Source organism: Mercenaria mercenaria, chromosome 5, assembly GCF_021730395.1.
Source record: "Mercenaria mercenaria strain notata chromosome 5, MADL_Memer_1, whole genome shotgun sequence".
In the NCBI taxonomy this organism is placed as follows: domain Eukaryota; kingdom Metazoa; phylum Mollusca; class Bivalvia; order Venerida; family Veneridae; genus Mercenaria; species Mercenaria mercenaria.
The window spans coordinates 4,114,575-4,136,880 of NC_069365.1; the positions used below are offsets into that span (position 1 = coordinate 4,114,575).

At 35.1% G+C, this 22,306-nt stretch overlaps 1 protein-coding gene across 1 annotated transcript; it reads left to right on the top strand.

The window, feature by feature from the left end:
• Positions 1-637: 637 nt before the first annotated feature.
• Positions 638-14,984, top strand: LOC128556837 (uncharacterized). The gene is made up of 3 exons (XM_053542533.1): positions 638-1,060; positions 2,832-3,311; positions 5,538-14,984. Exon 3 carries the CDS (start codon positions 12,334-12,336, stop codon positions 13,396-13,398), a length of 1,065 nt encoding a protein of 354 aa, XP_053398508.1. The 5' UTR covers positions 638-1,060; positions 2,832-3,311; positions 5,538-12,333; the 3' UTR covers positions 13,399-14,984.
• Positions 14,985-22,306: the final 7,322 nt, after the last annotated feature.

Here is a 22,306-nt window from a genome sequence, read left to right on the forward strand (position 1 = left end):
TCATGCAGTGAGGGAGGCATTTAAACATTTAAAAGTTTTTACATAGACATAAACATAACAATAATATCACATATCACAAAAGAATAAATAGCTTGGTTCATATTTTATATCGGCAGACATCGGGCTCTTGTCGGGTACATCTGATGCTATACTGACACACTCTTGCCGGGAGTATCCGTAACCATAACCAGCCATGGTTTTAATATGTTCAAGACTAAATTGTCTTCTTTAGCAGGACTAAACAATGGTGGTTTCCCTGTAGATGTGTTAATGTATTAATTTCCTAATGGCCACCGGTAGATACAGTGCGCAAAATCCTGTCCCTTTTAAAAGTTTGTATCAGGAACTCTATATATTCTGGCAGTTTTTCTAACTGACATCTCTGTATCCTTAACACGCAGAAAGCATTGGTGAGCGCAGTTGGTGAATAAGACTTATACTTATTTCTAATCTGTTGTTGTTTGGGAAAAAACGTAAGGACAGGTCTAGACGAAACACAACACAAAATTGTGTTGGCCTTAAATAACAACTTCCGGTTTACCGATTGTCGTTGATAAGATTGTAAACAGTGAGGGCGAACTGACAAGACAGGTTTATAATTCATTGTAGGTGACAAAAGGGGCCATTTAAAGGAAGTGTATTTGGGTAGTTTGTTTGTTTGTTTGTTTTTGGTTTTTAGGGCATTTTTTTCAGAAATAATGGAATATTTTTTGACAGGGTAACGAAATTTCGGCCCAGAAAACGGCCTAAAAGACTGTTGGGAATAGTAAATTTAATGTTAAAATACATGTTGATAGTATAAGTTTATCTACCTGTTTAAAACGCATTACGGGAGTCTGTTTACAAAAAACTTGTAACTAATACGGTAGTAAAACCAATGTATTGCGTCATAAATATTGCGAGACACGCTAGATAAACAATATGCCATCGAACTTTGGACCCTGGATGATAATAATACCCATGCATTTCCTAATTTATAGCACAGATTACTGAGTGTGTGGCGGGGTGCAGAAGAGAGCAGGACAGTTAGATCTACATGTACACCTATTTCCATAAATTGGTAAGCTTAATGTGGATTTACTTTTATATACATGCAGTTGTAATGTTTTTTATTTGAAGCCACTAGACACATTATTTTTATAACAGCATTAACTTCAGTTATGGGATGTGCACCTATTGTTTGTATTAAAAAGACGTTACTTTGCTTGGTTATCTTTGAGAGATTGTATCTCCATATTGTGTATAGATATCCTCTAAATATCTATATTTTTATTCTGCCAATTGTTTTTTCGTTTAGGGCAAACCTATTATTTTAACTGAGGACCATACACAGGTGCTAGACACATAATCAAATATTTTACTTAATAGGCCTATATATGTATATAAGAGAATAAGGTCCCCATCGGAACAATAACATCATGCTGAACAAACAAGAACACTGCTGCAAGAAACGACCGATCACGCTTGGATTGATGCTTTCAAGTGGCGACCACAAAGAGAAAACCGTGATCGGTCGTTTCTTGCAGCAGTGTTCTTGTTTGTTCAGCATGATGTTTTTGTTCCGATGGGGACCTTATTCTCTTATATACATATATAGGCCTATTAAGTAAAATATTTGATTATGTGTCTAGCACCTGTGGGACCATACGCCGCTTTTCATGGAATTAAACGCTAGTGTATCAATCATTGAGGTATCACGTGCACTGCCGTATGAACACATTTGCGGATGTCTCAAAATTGTTAGCTCGACTATACGAAGTATAAGCAGAGCTATCCTACTGGACCCGGCGTCGGCGTCCTTCCGCGTTACCACCTTGTTTAAAAAAAATTACACTCTTTTTTTCTTCTTATCTCTGTAATTACTTGATGGACTTAATTCAAACTTAAAATAGTTGTTCTTCATCATCACCCAAATCATCTGACATAAGGGCCATAACTCTGGCACCAATATTTCAAGATTAATACCCCTTTTTACTTAGATTTTCAGGTTAATGTTTTAATGCACTTTCACTCTATCTCTGTTATTACTGTATGAATTTGATTCAAACTTAAATTAATTGTTCAACATCAACACTCACATCATATGACACGAGGTGCATAACTCTGGCACAAATATTTCATGAATTATTCCTACTTAGAATTTCTGGTTAAAGTTTGGATGCACTTTCACTCTATCTTTAATATTACTGAATGGATTTGATTCAAACTTAAAATAATTGTTCAACATAATCACCCACATCATATGACAGAAAGTGCTTAACTCTGGCATCAATTTTTCATGAATTATGTCCCCTTTATTTAGAATTTAAGGTTAATTTTCATGCATTTTCACTGTATCTCAGTTCTTACGAAATGCATTTGATTCAAACTTGAAGTAGTTGTTTCACGTCATCGCCCACATCATATGACACAAGGTGCATAACTCTTGCACCAATATTTTATGAATTATACCCCTTTTTGCTTAGACTTATACTTATATAGTGTTTTGATACACTTTATCTTTAACTCTCTTATTCATTATTACTTTTGACACAGACTCAAGCTATTGTGCAATATCTTCAACCACCATTGGAGTCATTAAACACTCCAGTGACAGCTCAAATTTCCTCAGATGTGCCCAGTTTCACTATCCAGCATCGAAATAATCAAGCGCGCTTTCTCCTGTGACAGCTCTTGTTTTTATGCACCTGTAGCATGTGTAAATGTTGAGTTCTGCTCAATTCGGGACTAGAAGGGCATTAACATGCTCTATCAAACTGAGGCTGCAACATTTTTGATTTTATCGTGCTATGACTAAGATATTTAGTATGTTGTACTTTTTGTCATTTCAGGGTGTCATCGTCGTGTATGATGTCATCATCGTCCTCTCTTTTGCTTTTTATTAACTGGTGTCACATGTCTTAATAATAAAGTTGGAGAAATATCGAACCCAGTCTTAGAGTCTTTGGCGTTTATTAATAACGTTTTTTGTGGATAAATGGCCAAAGGTTACACTGGCGCAGACATTTTCTTTAAAAAAAATATGGCAAGCCAGAAGAAAAAACTAAAAACTGAGGAGTTATCTTCGAAACCGTTCACAAACAGTGGTGTATATGATGATGAAGTTACGCTTGTATTTGGAGTCTTTGGAGAGAAGAAGTTGTTTGTTTCGCGCAATTTTCTATGCATTGCCTCACCTGTATTCGAGGCTATGTTCACAAATGACTTTAAAGTAAAGTAGCAGAAAAGTATAAAGATGACTGGGAAAAACTACAATAACTTTCTTGATTTTCTTTTGTGTCTTCATCCGAGAATTCAGAAACCAGTGGAAGGTAAGATATAATTCTTAAAGACATCAATACCTTGCTGAAAAGGAAACATAAATGTGATTTCATCAGTGCATAAGTGTGAGCATGCATGCATTGTAAAACAGAAGAAGCTTATGTTTTGGTCCCATGTTTGTTTTGACCCATACCTGAACTCGATGTTGTTTTTGTCCACTAATTTAACCTCAATTTAAACTCAGTGTTGTTGTTTTTCCAGTACTAGGACACAGTTTTGTTTTTTGTACCGTAGTTGGATTCAGTGTGTTGTTATATTCCCTGGCCTTTTTGGATCACGGAGTTCAGTCAATGTTTCGGTTAAGTAGAATTCAGGTTACATCGGTGCTAGGGAGTTTGGTTTCATTTCACTGTATACACCTCCTCAACAGATTCAGTTAAACCGAATCTGCCTTTCTTTAATTGGTTACATTCTGTGCTTCCAAAGGATCTAAATATAGATTTTGTAACGAAATTTAGGTCTACGTGCATTGAAAATAAAATTGTCATTGATTACAAAGAATAACTTCTTGTAAACTTGTTCTTCGCTAGCATTTGATTACATAGAAAAGAGAAACCACAACAGCTTGGTCATATCGTCATGGCACACAATCCACTTTAACAGGCGTTCATATTCACATTTTCGAGAATGTTTAGTTCAATTTAGAATCATGTTATAGGGTTTATTATAACAGAAGCTCGATCTTGGATGCTGTATTCGGCTCGAGTGCATTTTTGCCAGGTCGGATCTAACGAGGCGCGCAAGTGCCGAGTGTGATCCGACCTTGCAAAATCCACGAGAGCTGAATACAAATACCCAGATCAAGCTACTTTTATAACGACCCTTTTATTATATACCTCTACCTTTTCTGTTATTGAACGAAATCTTCAATGTTTATCGATATTAAAATGGAACTAAGTGAAGTTTTTCACAGAATTTATATAGGTATATAATAAAACCTTGTACTTTAACGTTGAATTTGGCTTAGCGATAATTATAGTTTTGGGCTCTTGAAATTTTACTGCACACTGCTAAATAGAATGTATTGTTCATAAAGTCAAATATTTTAATGCTGATGTCTATATAACATTATAGTTTAGTTGACATCAGATATGAAAATATCATATCTTTTAAACGGACGCTGTTGTTGTAATTAAATAATGGAAACCTATCTTATTATCCTAATCCTAAACGAGACATCGTATAGATTTGAACATAATAACGTAACAGAAAATAATTTCAATCTATATGTTATTTTCGTATGTATAAAATTATTACAACACATGCAAATGGCTAAAAAGCACAGCCTAATCGTACTCATCAATATTCATTGTATCAAAAAGGGTTTTTAAATAAATGTTAGAAAAAAGAAAGTTTTTGTTTTTTTGTAGAAGCAAAATCATACATTCGAATGGTATGTTAATTGTCCCGAGACTGCTCAATTTATTTCAGTGTTATCTGGTTCGTTCCAATGAGGTCTATTTGGTTTCAATGATGTAAACTGTATTACGTGACTATATTTGTAATTTGGAAACTAGTTTTACTAGTACTGATAGAAAATATCACAGTTGTAAAATGTGTTCAAAAGATAATAGGTAAGGGTAGATTTCTCGGAAGCACAGAGCACCAAAACCACAGCCCCAGAGCCACGCATTTACACAGCAGGCCCACAACAAAAAGAAGCTGTAATGGAAAAATATTTCAGACGGGTTGCTCCAAACATCCAACAAGTACATATTTAATTATGCTAAATATTGATAAAGGGGAACGAAACGCCAAGTCAAGTCAAGACATTTTGTTTAGTTTGAATACCATTTTATAGTTTGTTGTATAATTCTAAGTATTCACATAATCGAAGGAAATTGTTTGTCAAAATTTTAAGAGTTTTGTTATCTGTTAAAGCATGCATTAATATTGTATTTACTAGCAAACGGAGTGAGTAAAAGTACCAATATATGTGCGATTGATTTTATGTTGGTGAAGCAGGTCCCTTCGATAAATGTCTTTTACATTAATATTAGATCTATTTAAGATATCTATATTTAGATCTAAATGGTATGTTCTGTTTTTGTTTGCATGTGTAAGAAAATCTAGTAATTCACATGTTTGTAAACTGTATAACGTGACCATATTCGCAGTAGGTATTGTCAATGGCAAAAGGTTTCGTTATGGCGATTTGTCAATTAATGAATGATTTTCATCTGAAGTAAATGCGTGCATTATCTTATATCTTTCAGTTTCAAATGTTCATTGCATTGTTCCCTTTGCGGAAGAATACCAAGTAACTTCGATCGTTAAGAAATGCAAGACCACCATGAATTCAATATTATCAAAAGCTTTCGAAAAAGCAAGATCAGGCAGAGGTAGTATTACATATCAACTCGAATCAGTAAGAGATTGCTTCTACGTCTTGAAATCTGCGGATACTCTAAACTATAAAGATGTTGTAACTCTAGCTGTACAAACGATAGCGAAATTTGGATATTGCTGTTACAGCGATGAGGAGGATATAGATGTTGAGGGAAAGTTTTGGAGTCACCCGAATTTACAGACAGCAGTTGGTCCAGAAAGCAAACAAACGTATGGCGATATTCGTAAAGAATGCGTTACTATGTTCAAAAAACTCTCATTAGAGCTGCGCTTTAAAATTTTATCCAAAAGACTGGTTCTCGTCAACGACGATAGTTTAAAATGATAAGGATATTACAATTATGCACAGTCATCATCATCATACCATCATCATCATCATCGTCATCTTCGGTAATCGCCTCTTTTAGAGCGATTTGAGTATGCTTGCGATTTCATATTGCATAAGAATAATTAAATGTGGTTATTTTATTATGTTCTGTTACAGGTGGTCAGTCACATTTAGTAACATTTTATGACGTTTTTCATTTATAATGTATTATGTTAGAGATTTATTTAAGGAACAAAATGACCCATTTCATTGAGTTAGCAGGCGCGTAGCTGGGACATTTTTCATAGTACGCAGAGGTAATGTGGGGGTCGGGGTATCCTCCCCTTGATTACTTTTTTTAATGTGAGAACGCAAATTGTGCATTTTAGCGTATATTTGAAGCATAAATATTGCACGAATAAATTGTTCTTTCTCATTTGTTTTAAAGTAAAATGTATTGTTTTACTAGATATTCGTGTAATATCGCACATGTAAACTGTGGTTCATTTACATGTGTGCAAGTATTTATTCAAAACAGATGGTTCGTGATAACACATTTTCAAAATATTATTATGACTGGATATATCATTCATGGGATATATCTATAAGTAAACATTCATGGAATATATCTATAAGTATATATACGATAGTTGTTTAAAGGAATTCTGCTATAACACAAGCTTTGCCATCGTGTTTCCGCGCTTTACGTATCGTGAAAATCAAAATGACGATGGCGAAGCGCGAGATCATTATGGCAAAGTGCGAAATTAAGCAGTTTTCGAGGTTTCACCCTTAGCCGTCTTGATTTCACGCTCTGCTTTCTCTGTGGATATGAGAAGCGCGAGACCACGACGGCAAAATGGGAAATCGCAAAATTTTAGCAGTTTCGAGCTACGCCATTCGTGTATCATCTGCACATGTTTGCGAAGCGTGAAGAGCAAAATAGCAGTGGCGATGCCTGAGATTACGATGGCGAAGTGCGAAATTAAGGAAATTTTGAGATTTTGTGTTTGTGATATCGTGCTTTGCCGTCATGATTTCGTGTTTCGCCATCGTGATCCAACGCTTAGCTTATCACCTGTGCATGATGGAGAAGCACAAAACACAAAATTATGTTTGCGAAGAACACGACTGCAATGGCCAAGTGTGAAATTACTGAAAATTCACAATTTCGCACTTCGCTTTTGCGATCTCGTACTTCGCTACTGTGATTTCACGCTAGCAAAATTAATGTATACAAGTTAACTTCAAATAGAACGAACATAGTTATACTGATTTTTCGGTAAATTTTTGGTTATAAGGAATAATTTAAAATGCCCCTACAATGTAAAATAAAATGGTTATAGCAAACATGGTTATAGAAATTATCGAATATAAGGAACATATTTCCATGCCCCAATGTTAAAATATACATTGAAATAACACATATTAGGCTATAGCGAACCAAATATAGTCCTTTTTAAGAAGTGTTATACAAGGCTTGAACATTATATAGCATTGGGTAGACATTGTACTAACATAGTAACAACTAAGGGAAGTTAATCTTTAAAAAAGAAAAATTCTAAGTCCACACAAAAATCCTTACCAAGTAGAGATAGGTCAAAATACTTCTCAAAATTGGACGCAGCATGCATGTTGTACTACAGAAAAAATGGTCTTGATTTTTCGCTACGACCAGTAATAAAAAGGTTAAAAATTAAAGCCATTTATAGTAACAACAAAAGGAAGTAACTCTCAACTGGGGACCTGGTTCTTTAGCATGACATACTGGCTCATGATGGTGTACAATTTAGCCAACTTGCATCAAAATCCCTCCATGCATGAAGAAGAAATGCTCAGGACAAAGTCATTCTTGTATGTGATATTTGGCCTCTATGTGTGACCTTGACCTTAGACCTAGGGACCTGGTTGTTGCGCATGACACATTGTCTATCCATGCTTATTATTTGTGTCAAATTATATTGACCATGCATGTCAAAGTTATGGACCGGACACGAAGACCACATTATCAGTATATACGTAGTGAAAATTGGCTAAGTTCAATCAAGGATTGTTACCTTGACCTTTGAGCTAGTGAAATGGTTTTGCGCATGACATATTGTCTATCCATGGTCATCATTTATATGAAAGTATTCTAAAATCGTACTATGCCTGTCAAAGGTATGGCCCGAACACGCACACCACCCTTTCTCGAATACACGAACGCACACATACGCACGCACGCACACACGCACACACACACGCACGCACACGCACAAACACACAGGTGTAACACTATATGTTCCCCCATTTTTTGGCAGGGGCATAAAATAGTGTTTAACTGGGTAAAATCATCATCCAATGTTACATTTCGCAATGGTCAAATGTTTAGTAACATTGTTGACATAGATCTATAATATACATTTACATTTTACCCGGTCACCGTGGCCCAATTGTTAAGGCGTCCGCCTCTGGATCGGGAGGTCGAAGGTTCGGGCCCCATGGGGAGCGTTCGTCCGGGGGATGTTTGTCATGGGACTCATTCCGAAATGGCCGGTTCGTGAGCCGCGAGCTAGTTAAATGAATGGTTACCGATTTCTATTCGCCTGGCGCATGGCATAGTGGTAGAAGTTGGGAGGTAATTGGTACGCACAATAAAAGGTGTCTCATAAGTCAAATTGGCTGACCCTTTTAATAAGGGTGACACTATAATAAACAAGACCTTTACCTTTACAGCATTGTAGTAAAATTTTTGTCGACGGGTTAGAAAATAAACTATTAGAGACTGAAATTGATAAATGGAAACAATCAGTAACACGTGATGAATCAGCAAGAGGAAAAGGTTGTAATAAATTTATTTAAACTAATTTTGAAACTATATTTTGTCATTAAGAGTTACTACCATTTCACTTCCGTAGTGCTATGGCAAAATTTAGATGTGGTGTAGCATCCATCAGAACAGAAAGAGATATGAAAATTTAGACGTAAACGAACGAACTTGTTTCAATTGTTCGAGCTGTACGGAAGATGAAAAGACGAAAAACGTTTTACTAAATTGTCCATAATATTCATCTGCAAGGGAGGAATTGTATACACATACTAGAAGAAATTTAAATGATTTTGATGATTTATCTGATGGTGAGAAATATTGTGTATTATTCACTGACACACTTACAGTTATTAATATTACAATTACAGCCAAAGCCTGTCTTAATATTTTAAAATATAAGAAAAGTATTTTATTGTAAATAATATCAATAATAACTTAGCATTGTCAGTTGTAGTTTAGGAAAATGATTTGAGGGAATCTTGAATCAATCTGCAAATATACTAGTATATCAAATCTGATCTCATACAACCTACATATTATATAAGATTATTAAATAACAATACTTTGGTAATTATTTTCTATTATTTTCTATTTCATGTCTTAAAGCAGTTTTAACTTTATTTGATCACAGATAGACTCAACATTTCCCTACAGCATCTATCTGCAGGTATTCAAAGATGGATTCACAGTTTCCTCATGCTTTTTATGTAAGAAAACCTTTTGAGGTTATACCAACTTATAACGATTTTAATTTTTTATGTCAGTGACTTAGTCATCATACTACAATTAGGTTTTAGAATATGTAAATGTATAAAACTAGTGTATATATCAAATTGTGTCTAATATTTCTGTATAGAAAGGCATACGTATTTTAAAATTATTTCAATAATGTTATCATGCTGTTAGTATGAAGAGACTGCATTTTTGTATTTGACTTGACTTGACTTCATTTTGCAAAATGCACAGCAATATAACTGCATGCGCCGTTACAAACGCACATTATGACCTTTGTTTGACTAAGTAGATTGTGATAAAATTAAATTACCATACGTTTGACAAAAAATGAAAAAGTATTGTTTACATCTTTTGGATAATCTGCTATAACTGCATGATGCAATGTTCAAGAAGGCTTACGAGGAACGTGTACTATAATCTCGTTTACTTACTCTATGTATTCAACAAAGATAACTTTGTTTCGTAATTTCACCCGCTTTGAAATGAACGAAGGTTCGGGGGTTCTCCCCCGACAATTTTTAAAACTAATGCTCACAAACTGTGAATTATAGTGTATTTTTTCGTTTTTAGTAACGAGTTAAGACTTCTATCACAACAAAACATTCTTCACTTGATCAGCTTAAAGACGTCACCTCTTTTAGACAAACTTCCATAACTACAGATATTTCAAACTACCTGGAACCAGTGATCTTAAAATAAAGGAGATGGATTTTTTAGGGGAAAGGGGTTGGGAGTTGGAAGTTTTAGGAATATAACGGTGTACGAATTCAAACAATTATAATGAAAAAGTTTTCATTAATAAAGATGCTTAGAGTAATAATTATAATAAATTTAATATCACAATATGAACATTTAAAACTATTGCACCATTTTATTTTATCTTCGAAAAAGTTTCTAGAAATCTAACCAATTTTAAGCTGATTCGAGGATGTTTTATAAGATAAAAAAAAATCTCTTAAGATTCTTGAAATGACAGTTTAGTCATGTTGACACAAACAAAAGACTTTAACTATCGATCTAACATCTGAACTGATAAACCACATATGCCAATGCCTGTTTAATTTTCTGTTTATATATGTGTGTTTGTAAGGAAATAGCTCAACAGCTAATGCTCATTTGTTACATTGTATCCCACTGTAAATGTTTGGCTTCTAACTGTATGATGTACGGAACAGAGGTGCTGATGGTATTTTTCAGTAATATCTTATAAAAATATTTGATGAAATTCACTGCATGCGTTAAAAACTCACGGTACTGTTCGAAGCTTTGAATAATTATGGCATTTGGAAACTAGTTTTCAAAAATTTGATTATACATGAAGTGGGTTTGTATAGACCCCCGGCTCTATTGACTAGTAACCAGTTCGTTGTTGAATTCTTTGAATTCGAAAACATTTTACCACATTATGACAATTTACTTATAACGGGTGATTTCAATCTGTATATTAACGGTGACAATAGTTCTATTAAAGACATAAAGGACTCCCTAGTAATAGTGAGCCTGGAACAACATGTTCCAAAGTGTTATTATAATAATAACTATTATTATTATTATTATGTAGACTTCCACCTACTCTTAACTTTAACCCAGAATGTATCGTATATTACGAATAAGTACTAAAATGTAAAAAACTAATACAATCGCATTTTTTTCACAACTTTTTATTTTAGATTTTTGTTTCTAGTTGTTTGTTTTCGATTGTGATGATTATGTGATTGGAAAAGTGAGTGATGTAGCTAGCTTCTGAACTTCATTAGTATTTTAACTATTGTAGTCGTCGTTTTGTATTACATACTAACGAACATATGTTATAGATTGCCGAAAAATTGTAATAGGCTGTTATAATGTACATATTACTTTTGATTACATTATGTTTTCAACCCCAAATTTTCAATCGAAAAAGCAGTATCGCTCATGTACGTACATTTTCTTCTTTTATTTTTATTGTTGTGGACAAACATTTGCATTTTTGAACTTGGATGTTTTTACGATGTACGCTTCAATGGAACGCCGATGCGCAAAATCTCGGTGAACTATGGCTTTGTATTTGATAATGGTTAATATTTATCTAAATGTTTGAATTAGCTATGTGCCATCGAGTTGCAATCGGTCATTTCTATTGCAAAGCATATTGTAGTGGTTTCCTCAAGAGAAACTGTTCCGTCATAGAAATAAACATACCTCTTCTCTACTTGTTATTTCAGTTGCGTGCTTTAATGCATAAAACAATGAAATGTTTGAAATGCTTTCAATGTTCTCAAATGCAAAATGCCGATTTTCACTTTATAATATTAATAATCTTAGCGCAACACATGGATATTGAAACTAATCCTGGGCTGTTAAATCTTATGTCAATTTTTCATTGGAATGCTAGAAGTGTAAGGAATAAACTAGACTATTTGGAGGATATAGCAGGTGAATACAATTACATTTGTATTACTGAAACGCATTTAGACGAAACAGTTCTAAACGTAGACTTAGAAATATCTGGATTTTTCCAGCCGTTCAGGAAAGATAGATATTTTGCCGGAGGCGGAGTTTTAGTGTATGTCTCTGAGTTGTTAAAAAGCCGAAGGAGGAAAGATCTAGAATTCCTGGGAGGTGAAGTGATATGGGTCGAATTAACGATTAAACATTTTACTCTTCTAATATGTAATATATATATAGACCACCAAATAGTCCTGATAACTTCTGGTATAATTTACAATACTCATTTGAAAAAGCTTTAGATGTTAGTAACAATATAGTTGTGGTTGGTGATATCAATGTTGATTTATTAGATGTCCCAAGATTTCATATTCTTACTGATATCATGTTACGTTATAATTTACGAAATGTTATTACTGAACCTACACGTGTCTGTAATACTCGTAATAGTTTGTTAGATCCTATTTTGTTAACTGATTCATGTTTATGTAACGAAGCCTCAGTTATAAAAACAAACTTAGGCTATAGTGACCATTATGCATGTTTAGCATATGTTGATATACCCATTTCATTATCTACCACATATAAAAGAGAAGTTTGGCTATATAAACACGCTGATTTTGACGAATTTAACAGATTAATTGAAGCATTTGATTGGCACACGTATCTGCTCTTCCAAGATAGTAATATTGATATAGCTTGTCAAAAGTTTACGGAGAAATTCTTAAGTTTCGCCCGATTATGCATACCAACAAAATTTGTAACAATTAGACCAAATGATAAACCATGGATGACCTCTGAACTGAGGAAAGAAATACATTTGCGAAATAAACTCCATAAAAAAGCCAGACATTCTCAATCGCCAAATGACATTCTTATTTTTAAAAATCAGAGAAATAAAGTAAACAATATGAAACAGTATGCTAGACAAAACTTTTTTGAAAATGTTAACGGAATTATTGACAATTTTATGACAAATGATCCAAAGTCATATTGGAAACTTATAGGTAAATTAACAAAAACCTCTGGTAAAACAGGCCGTATACCTCCTCTAATTGACAGCAACAGTTCAGAGGTAATAGTTGATGATAAGTGTAAAGCATCATTGTTAAACAATTATTTTTGTTCTATATCTACTATTAACGATAATGATAAAAATGTTCCAGTTTTTGAAAAAAGAACAAATGCTACATTTAGTGATTTAGAGGTTTCATCTGACGAAATATGTGATGTTTTGAAAAACTTAAAGCTAGGAAAGGCCTCAGGAAAGGATACGATTAGTCACCAAATGTTAAGAGGCACTAAATTTACAGTATGCAAACCCCTTAAGATATTGTTCAATTTTTCATTACTAACACAAATGTTTCCAAAACAGTGGAAAGAATCTATAGTTTTACCTCTTTACAAAAAAGGCGATAGACATGATGTTACCAATTACCGGCCAATTTAACTTCTATCTTGCGTTGGAAAAGTGTTTGAAAGAGTAATATTCAAACATTTACACAATTATTTTGTAAGAAACGATTTATTTTACAAATACCAGTCAGGATTTATGCCATCTCACAGCACAGTATATCAGCTTATTGAAATTTATGATAATATTTGTCAGTCTCTTGAAAAGAGAGAACATACATGTTTAATATTTTGTGACATATCAAAGGCTTTTGATAGAGTTTGGCATCGTGGATTAATGACAAAACTGAAAGCATATGGACTCAGTGGAAATTTATTTAACTGGTTACGTGATTATATTTCTAATAGGGAGCAATGTGTATTACTAAATAATATGACATCATCCGTAGGTAAAATAAATGCTGGAGTCCCTCAAGGATCAGTGCTTGGACCTCTTTTGTTTTTAATTTTCATGAATGATATTGCTGATGATATCCAAAGTCTAACTAGGTTGTTTGCTGACGATACTTCCTTGTCTTACTCTTCCACTTCATCAGTTGATATTCAAGAAAATATTAATTCAGATTTACAGAAACTTAAAATATGGCCAGACAGCTGGTTGACAAATTTTAATCCTAATAAAACAGAAATGTTGTTCATAACAAATTCCATGCAAAGACAAAATATTTCGCTCAAATTTGGCAATGTTGAACTCAGCGCAACAGACCATCACAAACATCTTGGAGTCACAATCTCATCCGATGCAAAGTGGGCTTGTCATGTTGAAAATATCTATACATCTTGCATGAAGAAAGTGGGTGTCTTAAGAAAGTTAAAATATATTTTGAATAGAAAAACTCTTCTTAGATTGTATAATTGTTTTATTCTTCCGGTTTTAGAGTATGCTTCAGAGGTATAGGATGGCTGCTCTCTCGAAAGTAGTAACTTACTAGAATCAGTTCAGTTAGAAATGGCTAGAATTGCATGTGGTTTGCCAATATTTTGTAGTAAAGATGCACTTTATTTTGAATCAGGCTTTGAGCCACTTTCTATTAGACGAGAAAAGCGTAAACTTTGTACTTTCTATAAGATGCATAACAACCTTGTACCCACCTATTTAATAGAATTACTCCCTAGTCAAGTAAGAGATTCTGTTGCTTATCCCTTAAGAAATAGCGAAGATTATATTTTACCGAATAACAGACTGACATTAAGTAATAAATCCTTTATACCGTCTTCAATTAGGCTATGGAATAATTTAGAAATTGATTGTAGACGCAAACCTACCTTATCTTCCTTTAAAACTTCTATTAATACTGTTAAAAATGATGTACCTCCATTTTATCTTACTGGAGAAAGGAAAAGTAACATATGGCATACACGTTTAAGACATCATTGTAGTAGTTTAAATTATGATTTATATAGAGTCAATATTATAGACGATCCGTCGTGCATATGTGGTAATCCTTGTGAAAATGCTTGTCATTATTTCTTTGAATGTTGTTTGTATGATGATGAAAGATTTACTCTCATGAGAAGTTTGTCTATGTATGATATATCACTTGATTTGTTATTGTTCGGTTGTGAAACTCTCTCTCTTGAGGAAAACTCATATATCTTCCAAACAGTGCATCGTTTTTTGAAGAGTTCAAACGCTTTTAAGAAAACTGTATACTTTATTATTATCTGAGTATGATGTTTTCAAGAATGTCCACAACCACTATAAATTATCCTTTACTTTCAGTAATTATTGACAACGGTTTTTTTTTTTTGTTTTTGTTTTTTTTTTTTTTTTTTTTTTTGTTTATTTAAATTATAAATGTATACTTTTGATTTTGCCTAATACATGTATTTTCTTGCAGTTGCATGTTTTGTTAATTTTCTGAGAGGGGGGGAGGGGGGTTTTTAATAATGTTGATATACTGTGCCCAATCCCTTTGTATTATTAAATGCAATAAAAATATTATTAAACTGAAAAAAACATGTTGATTTCAATAATCTTATAACAGGAGGAGTAGCTTGGGATCTAGCCGTAACAGAATACTTAATGGTGTATGTGGCAAACGTTTAATGTCGCAACGCCGTTAAATGTCGAACCTACCGTTAAATGTCGCAAGGTTGACGTTAAAGTCGCAACCTCCGCTTAAATGTCGCATAATCGTCTGCGCTAATGTCGCACATGTAACGTTAATTGTCGCAAAAATTTGCCAACCGTTTTTATGTCGCAACACCCATCGCTAAATGTCGCACATCCTGTTTGACCACTATTACTATCATTTCTAGTGTGTAATTTACTTTTTTGTTGGGAAGAAAAAATTAACTGTTTTTGTAATACAATTAATTATCTTAATGTAAGTACTGTTAGTATAGCAACAAGAGGGCCTTGTTACCCCTAGATCGCTCCACTGAGTTCCACACATTGCTTGAACGTTCACGCAAGAAAAATATTATGATATATATTATTGTATTAGGGCCAGTGTTTAGGACTGTAATATTCTGAGGTTTCTTCGAACTAAATACGATATTTGGTATTAGTGTTGTGTGTTTGTGGGGGTTGGGTAGGGGTGGAGGAACGGGGTGAATTATCGACACAGAAATCTAAGAGAACAAACTCACAGCACAAAGGTCAATTAATAGAATTATATATATTTACATTTTGAAGGGGGGGGGGGTGGTTTGGTGTGGGTAGGCGGAAAAGTAGGATAATGAGGGGTATGGACTAAACCAAACAATTTTAAGAGACTAAAAGTAAAAAATTAATATCAATGTTCTCGCTTTACCTGAAAAAAAATGTACAAGAGGGCAACATAGGATCTTTACCCCGCCCATGTGAAGCTTGATAGTCTTCCTTATGACCTTTTATTGTAAAACCTCCAAACACAAGAATTAGAAACCCAAGGTGATTAATTGAATTTCTACGTTTTCTAAGTGGTATAAAACACAGTCTCGTGTCGAGCGCAGTTTGATACATCCTGTTGTGTAACAGGCCTGGATTGCTGCCTAGCCGATTCCCACACCCCACCCCTAACCCACCCTTCGTGGACTTACTGTGGACTTATACTCATTTGCACCCCAACTATTTTGGAAAATATATATTCTCTAAATGTTAGACCCAAAAAACGCCCCAGGACGCGAAACTTATTTTACTTTATTTTTAAATTCCCAAGGGGGAGAGGCCCTTGACCCCTGAAAATGGGGGTGGGGGGGTTGGGGGGGGGTCGGGGGGGGGTTACCACTTATATTTCCATTTGATTACCACCATGGAGGTGGTACCCTCCTGTTCCGATAAAAATTAAGAAAACAAATTGCACCAGAGGCAACCATTTTATACCTGTTTGTAAACTTTTCCGGGGAGAGGACCCTGTGCCCCTGAAATAAGAACAGAGGAAACCGTGCCTACCGTCGCCGGTGACGATTTTGTTTTTAACTGGTGCCCCCGCCCCCATCTTCCATCAACAATTTTGGCCCCCGGCCTGTTTTGTATCGATATTCAGGTCGGACTAAAGAATGCGATTACAACGCGCGACATTACGGGGCTCGAGCTTAATGTCTCTTGAGCTAAACAGGACTCCTTAGAATCACTTAGTTCAGACCTGAAATAATCTAGTACTGTGGCGAGTGCCATGTTTGTGCTCAAACCTTTAGATATGAAATATATAAGCGCATGTATGGTGATGGACCACTGAAAAGCAAACGTTAGATTAGAGTGAAAGTCAATTCAGCCCTTCCCATATCAAGATGCATTACCCGTCTTATCTCTAAGTTGTAAAGACTGTTTAACTTACCTTATTTGCTGTGCGGACATTTTGCGTTTTGGTGTTGCGACTATACGGTGGGCAAGTTTTTGCGACATTTTAACGTTAATGGTGCGACATTTAGCGGCAGAACGATTTTGCGACAATTTAGCAGGTCGGTTGCGACATTTAACGGCAACCTTGCGACATTTAACAGTGTTGCGATTATTTAGCGGCGTTGCGACATTTTACGTTTGCCACACTGCTGAGAAAATGTGTCTACATAATAGTCAAGTAAAGCGGAAGGGGTCGAGTTATATAGTTTTTTGTCTGAAGGACTTTCATGGAACAAGTGGACTAGAGATTCAATCTGCTCTACACATACTTAAGTGTACGTTACGCCGATATTATTATATGGTCTTGAAATCGTATTAACTGGAAAAGGTTTCATGCAAAACTTGAAGTTTTTCAAAGAGACTATTTAATCAAATTCTCACCCTACCAAACACACCAAGTTGCAGAAGTTTACTTCTTGAGCGGCTACATACTGTAAAGCGCAAATCCCAAAAAGGCATTAAGTTTGTTTAATGGCGTAGTAGACAAAGCGAGGAGTCGCGTTGAAAAGCGTTTAGCCAGGCGTCAGCCAGCGTTAAATCAGTCGTTCAGGTGTGCGAGATAGCTCTTTGAGTACGTACAGTATTTATTTTTGCAAATACGATCTTTGGAATCCAGATGGATTTATTGAACAATCCTGTTAAGAAATCAAAAATGGAAAAGAACTTGTTCAATACTAAAGTAAATAATGGTTTATATTTTGGGTACATGAAATTCAAGAAGTAGCAAAATCAACAAAAAACTTTGAAACATTTGAACTGTTGTGAAATGGTGCCACATAAACCACGTCACTAGTCAAATACCAACGAGTTGGAATTACCGATGCAAACAGAATTCCGGTAAAACTGAAAGTAATGTGTGAGTCTATATCTTACAATCAAACCGTGCAGCTTTTAATCAAAATAAAATAGATGATGTTGTGCTGTGCTTAGGTGCCTCAGAGGACACTCGAACATTTAATTCTCCACTGTTGTGGCCTATTCTGCGACGCGATATACAATCATTTGTGAGATAAAGATGAACTGTTGCTGCTTGATTATTTAACTTGGAAGAAATCTAACGTTCAGGACTGTTACACAAATATGTAGAACGTGGATGTATAAATCACATATGATAAAGCTCTCAGATCTAGAATTCCAATGCAGACGTCTGCTTGTTCATATCTTCTTAATGAACGTTAAATTATAACATTTTAAAACAGGTTATTAAACTTGGCAGAAAGCCTTACATCTTGTTATAGGTAAAAACTGCATCGGCCCTAGTCTTAATTGTAAGGCGATTTTTCAGTCATAATAGACAGTTGGTTATATTTTGTATATGTTATTCTGTGGTTGTGGATCATTTACAGACACGAAAAGTGGTTCGTCTATAAAGGCGGTGAAGACACGGAGATAACAGATAACAAAATGGTACGGTACTGTTATCTGTTATCTCCGGGTCTTCACCGCCTTTATAGACGAACCACTTTTCGTGTCCAGGATTAGTCCACAACCACGAATTATATAAAAATATATGTCCAGCTGTCTATTTTGATTGAAAAATCGTCTTACATTAAATGGGACTGGCTGATGCAGTTTTGTACCCATTATCATGATTAAGGCTTTATGCCAGTTTATTGACTGTTTTTAAATTATCTGTATCGTTCATTATGAAGATTGAACAACCAGACGTTCTACATTGAAATTCTAGATCTGAGAGCTTTTCAAAATGGTTTTGATGTTCACGTTTAATATGTGTGTACGTCTATTTATCGTTAATTTTGTCATAATCGGATAGATTCTTCCCAGTTATATTAATCAAGCTGCAATAGTTCGTACTTTATCTCTCTAATGATGGGTTTAGCGCCGAGATAGGGCACCACAGTGGGAGAATGAATTGTTCGAGTGACTCTGAGGCTTCTAAGCTACAGGGACAAATTTCTTTATTTTACTTTTGATGAAAAACTGCACGATTTGTCTGTTAGAATATTACTCACACACATTTTTACTTTTCAGTTTTTACTGGAATTCTGTTTGCATCGATATGCCGATTTCGTTGGTATTTGTACTAGTGGATGTGGTTTATTTGGCTCAATTTCTCCATAATTCATATGTTTCAGAGTGTTTGTAGTTTTTGTACTTCTGGAATTTCATGTACCCAGACGTTATTTACTTAATTTTAACAGTTCTTCCATTTTGGACTTCTTAACCGGATTGTTTCAATAATTCTTCTGGGTCCCCATGGTCGTATTTCCAAAATATTTTCTTTACCTCAATAATCCAACTCGCCACTCTTGAACTGATTTAACGCTGAGATGACGCCTTGCTAAACGCTTTTCAAAACGACTCCTCACTTTGTCTACATACGCCATTAACATAATTAATGCCTTTAGTGGGATTTGCGCTTCTACAGGGGGGGGGAGGGTTGCCGCTCAAGATGAGACTGATGCATATTGACGTGTTTGTTGGTAGGGTGAGATGTTGTTTAATTAGTCTCTTTTGGAATACTTCAAGTTTTTCAGTAAGACCTTTTCCAGGTATAAATTTCAAGTACCATATAATAATATAGGCGAACGTACACCTTTAAGTATGTGTAGAGCCAGATTGAATATCTAGTCCACTTGTTCCATGTAGTCTGCAGACATAAAAACTATATACCGTCTTTCTTGCTTCGGAATGTTAGGAGACACATTTTTCTTCAGCAGTACGATTTGACTGTTGTTGACCTTTATACCAAGATGGGTGCTTGTGGGCCGCTTCTCTACCGTTAGATATTGGGTTTTCAGTAAATACTATAAAATGTTGGAGAAATGGTCTTCTGTCCTTCTCTTATTTGAAAACTACCTTCAGGGCTTCTGTTTTTGTTGGGTTGTAAGGTCATATCTTTCGCTATTTGAAAATTTCAGCCATACTAATTAAAAAATTTCAGTTTCAGCTGCATTTTTTGAGTCTGCGTGATATCATCAGCGCTAAGCACTAGAATTACATCTTATCTTCAATGTTGCAGACATAACTGGACTCCTCAAGACATTTTATAACCCCCCAGTTGGACATTATGTTCTGTAGAGGTCAGTATCAGCACCCCTCCTTGCGGACCCCTTGATGTATGTTCGATTGGATTGGGATACGCTATCGGAACACTTACCATCACTTCTGGCGCCGTCATGTATACTTTGGAGTACTGCCCAATGCTGTCAGTATTACCTGCGTGGTACACCGTCTGAGTTAGTGTTCATGGTTAACTACAATCTATAACGCCGCTTTTGCATCATGTAAGGATGATGTCGATACTTTCGCTCTGTCTGTTTGCATCACGTTTACACCTTGTTTAATTTTTTAACACTCTTTTCAATTATAACGCCGCATGATGAGGGGTGTTGTCTGACGGGAAGCCACGCTGAATGCAACTCTGTGTTTTCTGGATTGTGTTGGGTTACACGATTTTTGATGACAGTTGCCTGGACCTTTCTATAAAATGGGAGTACCCCGTAAATTCCTCTAAAGTTTAGTGTTGTTGCCTCGGACTTTTCACCCTTGGTTTTAATGTCTGGTGTTATATTACCAATTTTAAACTTTGCGGCTCTTCACAAAATGTTGATTTCTGTTTATATACCCTCTGCAGGGCCACCCGTGATTCATCGCCCCCAACAACTGAAAACTTTCAATAGTCAACCATCGTAATCTGCAGCCTTTCCTGTCTTATATTTCGCCATTGCCGTTTCTAATTCTTCAAGTGAACGTAGTCTATCTGTTTGTCTTTTACTAAGTCCCTAATTTGTTTAATTTCACTTTTCATCTGTTTTGTTATAGTCACGATGAAATCTGTCTTTTTTTTGTTTCTCGCGCTCTGATTCTAAAATGGTGTCCTAATCCCTTAACGTTCTACATCTGAACAGAGTACATTTTTCATTCACATTTAAATCTTCTATAAAGCACCCTTTTTGCTTTCTCTGTTTATTACTTGCTTATAAAATAGTTTTGATCTCTTGTACGATTATTTATGATGTTTCTTTGTTCTTTGCAGCGCGCCTAGCCTGTTCACATCTACATTCACTGCGAAAAACTTTGTCTTACAGTTTTTAATGATATATATAATGGGCCATCAGATCGGCATGGTTTCCCTTGCTGTGCCACAATTTGTACGCCAGTCTTAGCTGTTTCAGTGCACCAGATATTTCCTCGTTCCACACCTTTAACTTTGGCCTGTTTTTCGTTACTTTTGACTGTGTGCGAGAAAAATTAGTCAAACAGTATCTTTTACTATGCCCATAAATTTCAGAGTGTAATTTTCATGCTCTTCATTTGAGTTCAAGTTAGTCGGATCAAGCTTTATGAGTCTTGACTCAAGGTATGCTTGTAGATTTCTGGTCGACTTTTCCCATTTATCATTCAATTTTCCAGCAGCTCTTTCTTTGAATCAAATTTCAATACAGAGAGTTCGCAAGTAAAAGAAATCTGTATTGGATAATACCCGGCAAAATTCGTAATAATGTCTTTTAAAGATTATCACTTGTTTGTGAATAATCATATTTCTTTTGCTCTTATCCAATGAATTAGTCAATTTCAGGATTACGCAGTCCCTTCACACTTTAGAATTAAAAAAGTTTTTCCCACATTGGTGGAATTTCAAGCTATATTAATCATATTAAATTGTTTTATTTAGATAGCTATACGTTTTGTAAATGACGCTGGGGTGGAAAGATCCTGTGTTCAAGTCGCCTTCCAAATGGATTTCATGTGTACCTTGATATTTCAGATTAAGTTTCTTCAAGCTTTCTATACTTTCACAGGAAATCAGTTTCGCCTCTGCGGCTGCACCCTGGAAGGTAGGTATACTGATACCAGAAGGAATAATTTACGAGGAGTTTTCATTGCAATCCCTTGAATTCTTTCGTTTCCATCTGCTTATTGTAGTTACGATGTGTTCGAGATCCTTCTTCCATAGGACAGCGACGCCTCCGTAGCCCTAGGTAGTTGAATTGGGTGGGGGAATCGGTTGTAGAGATCAACTCTTTTCCTGCATATCATACATTATTTACAATTGGCTAACAAATGGTGATTAATTGGAACGCCATGTTTCTTGCAATAAAAAACAATCATGAGAATTTTTCACTTATGTCATAATGGCCGCACACTGGTC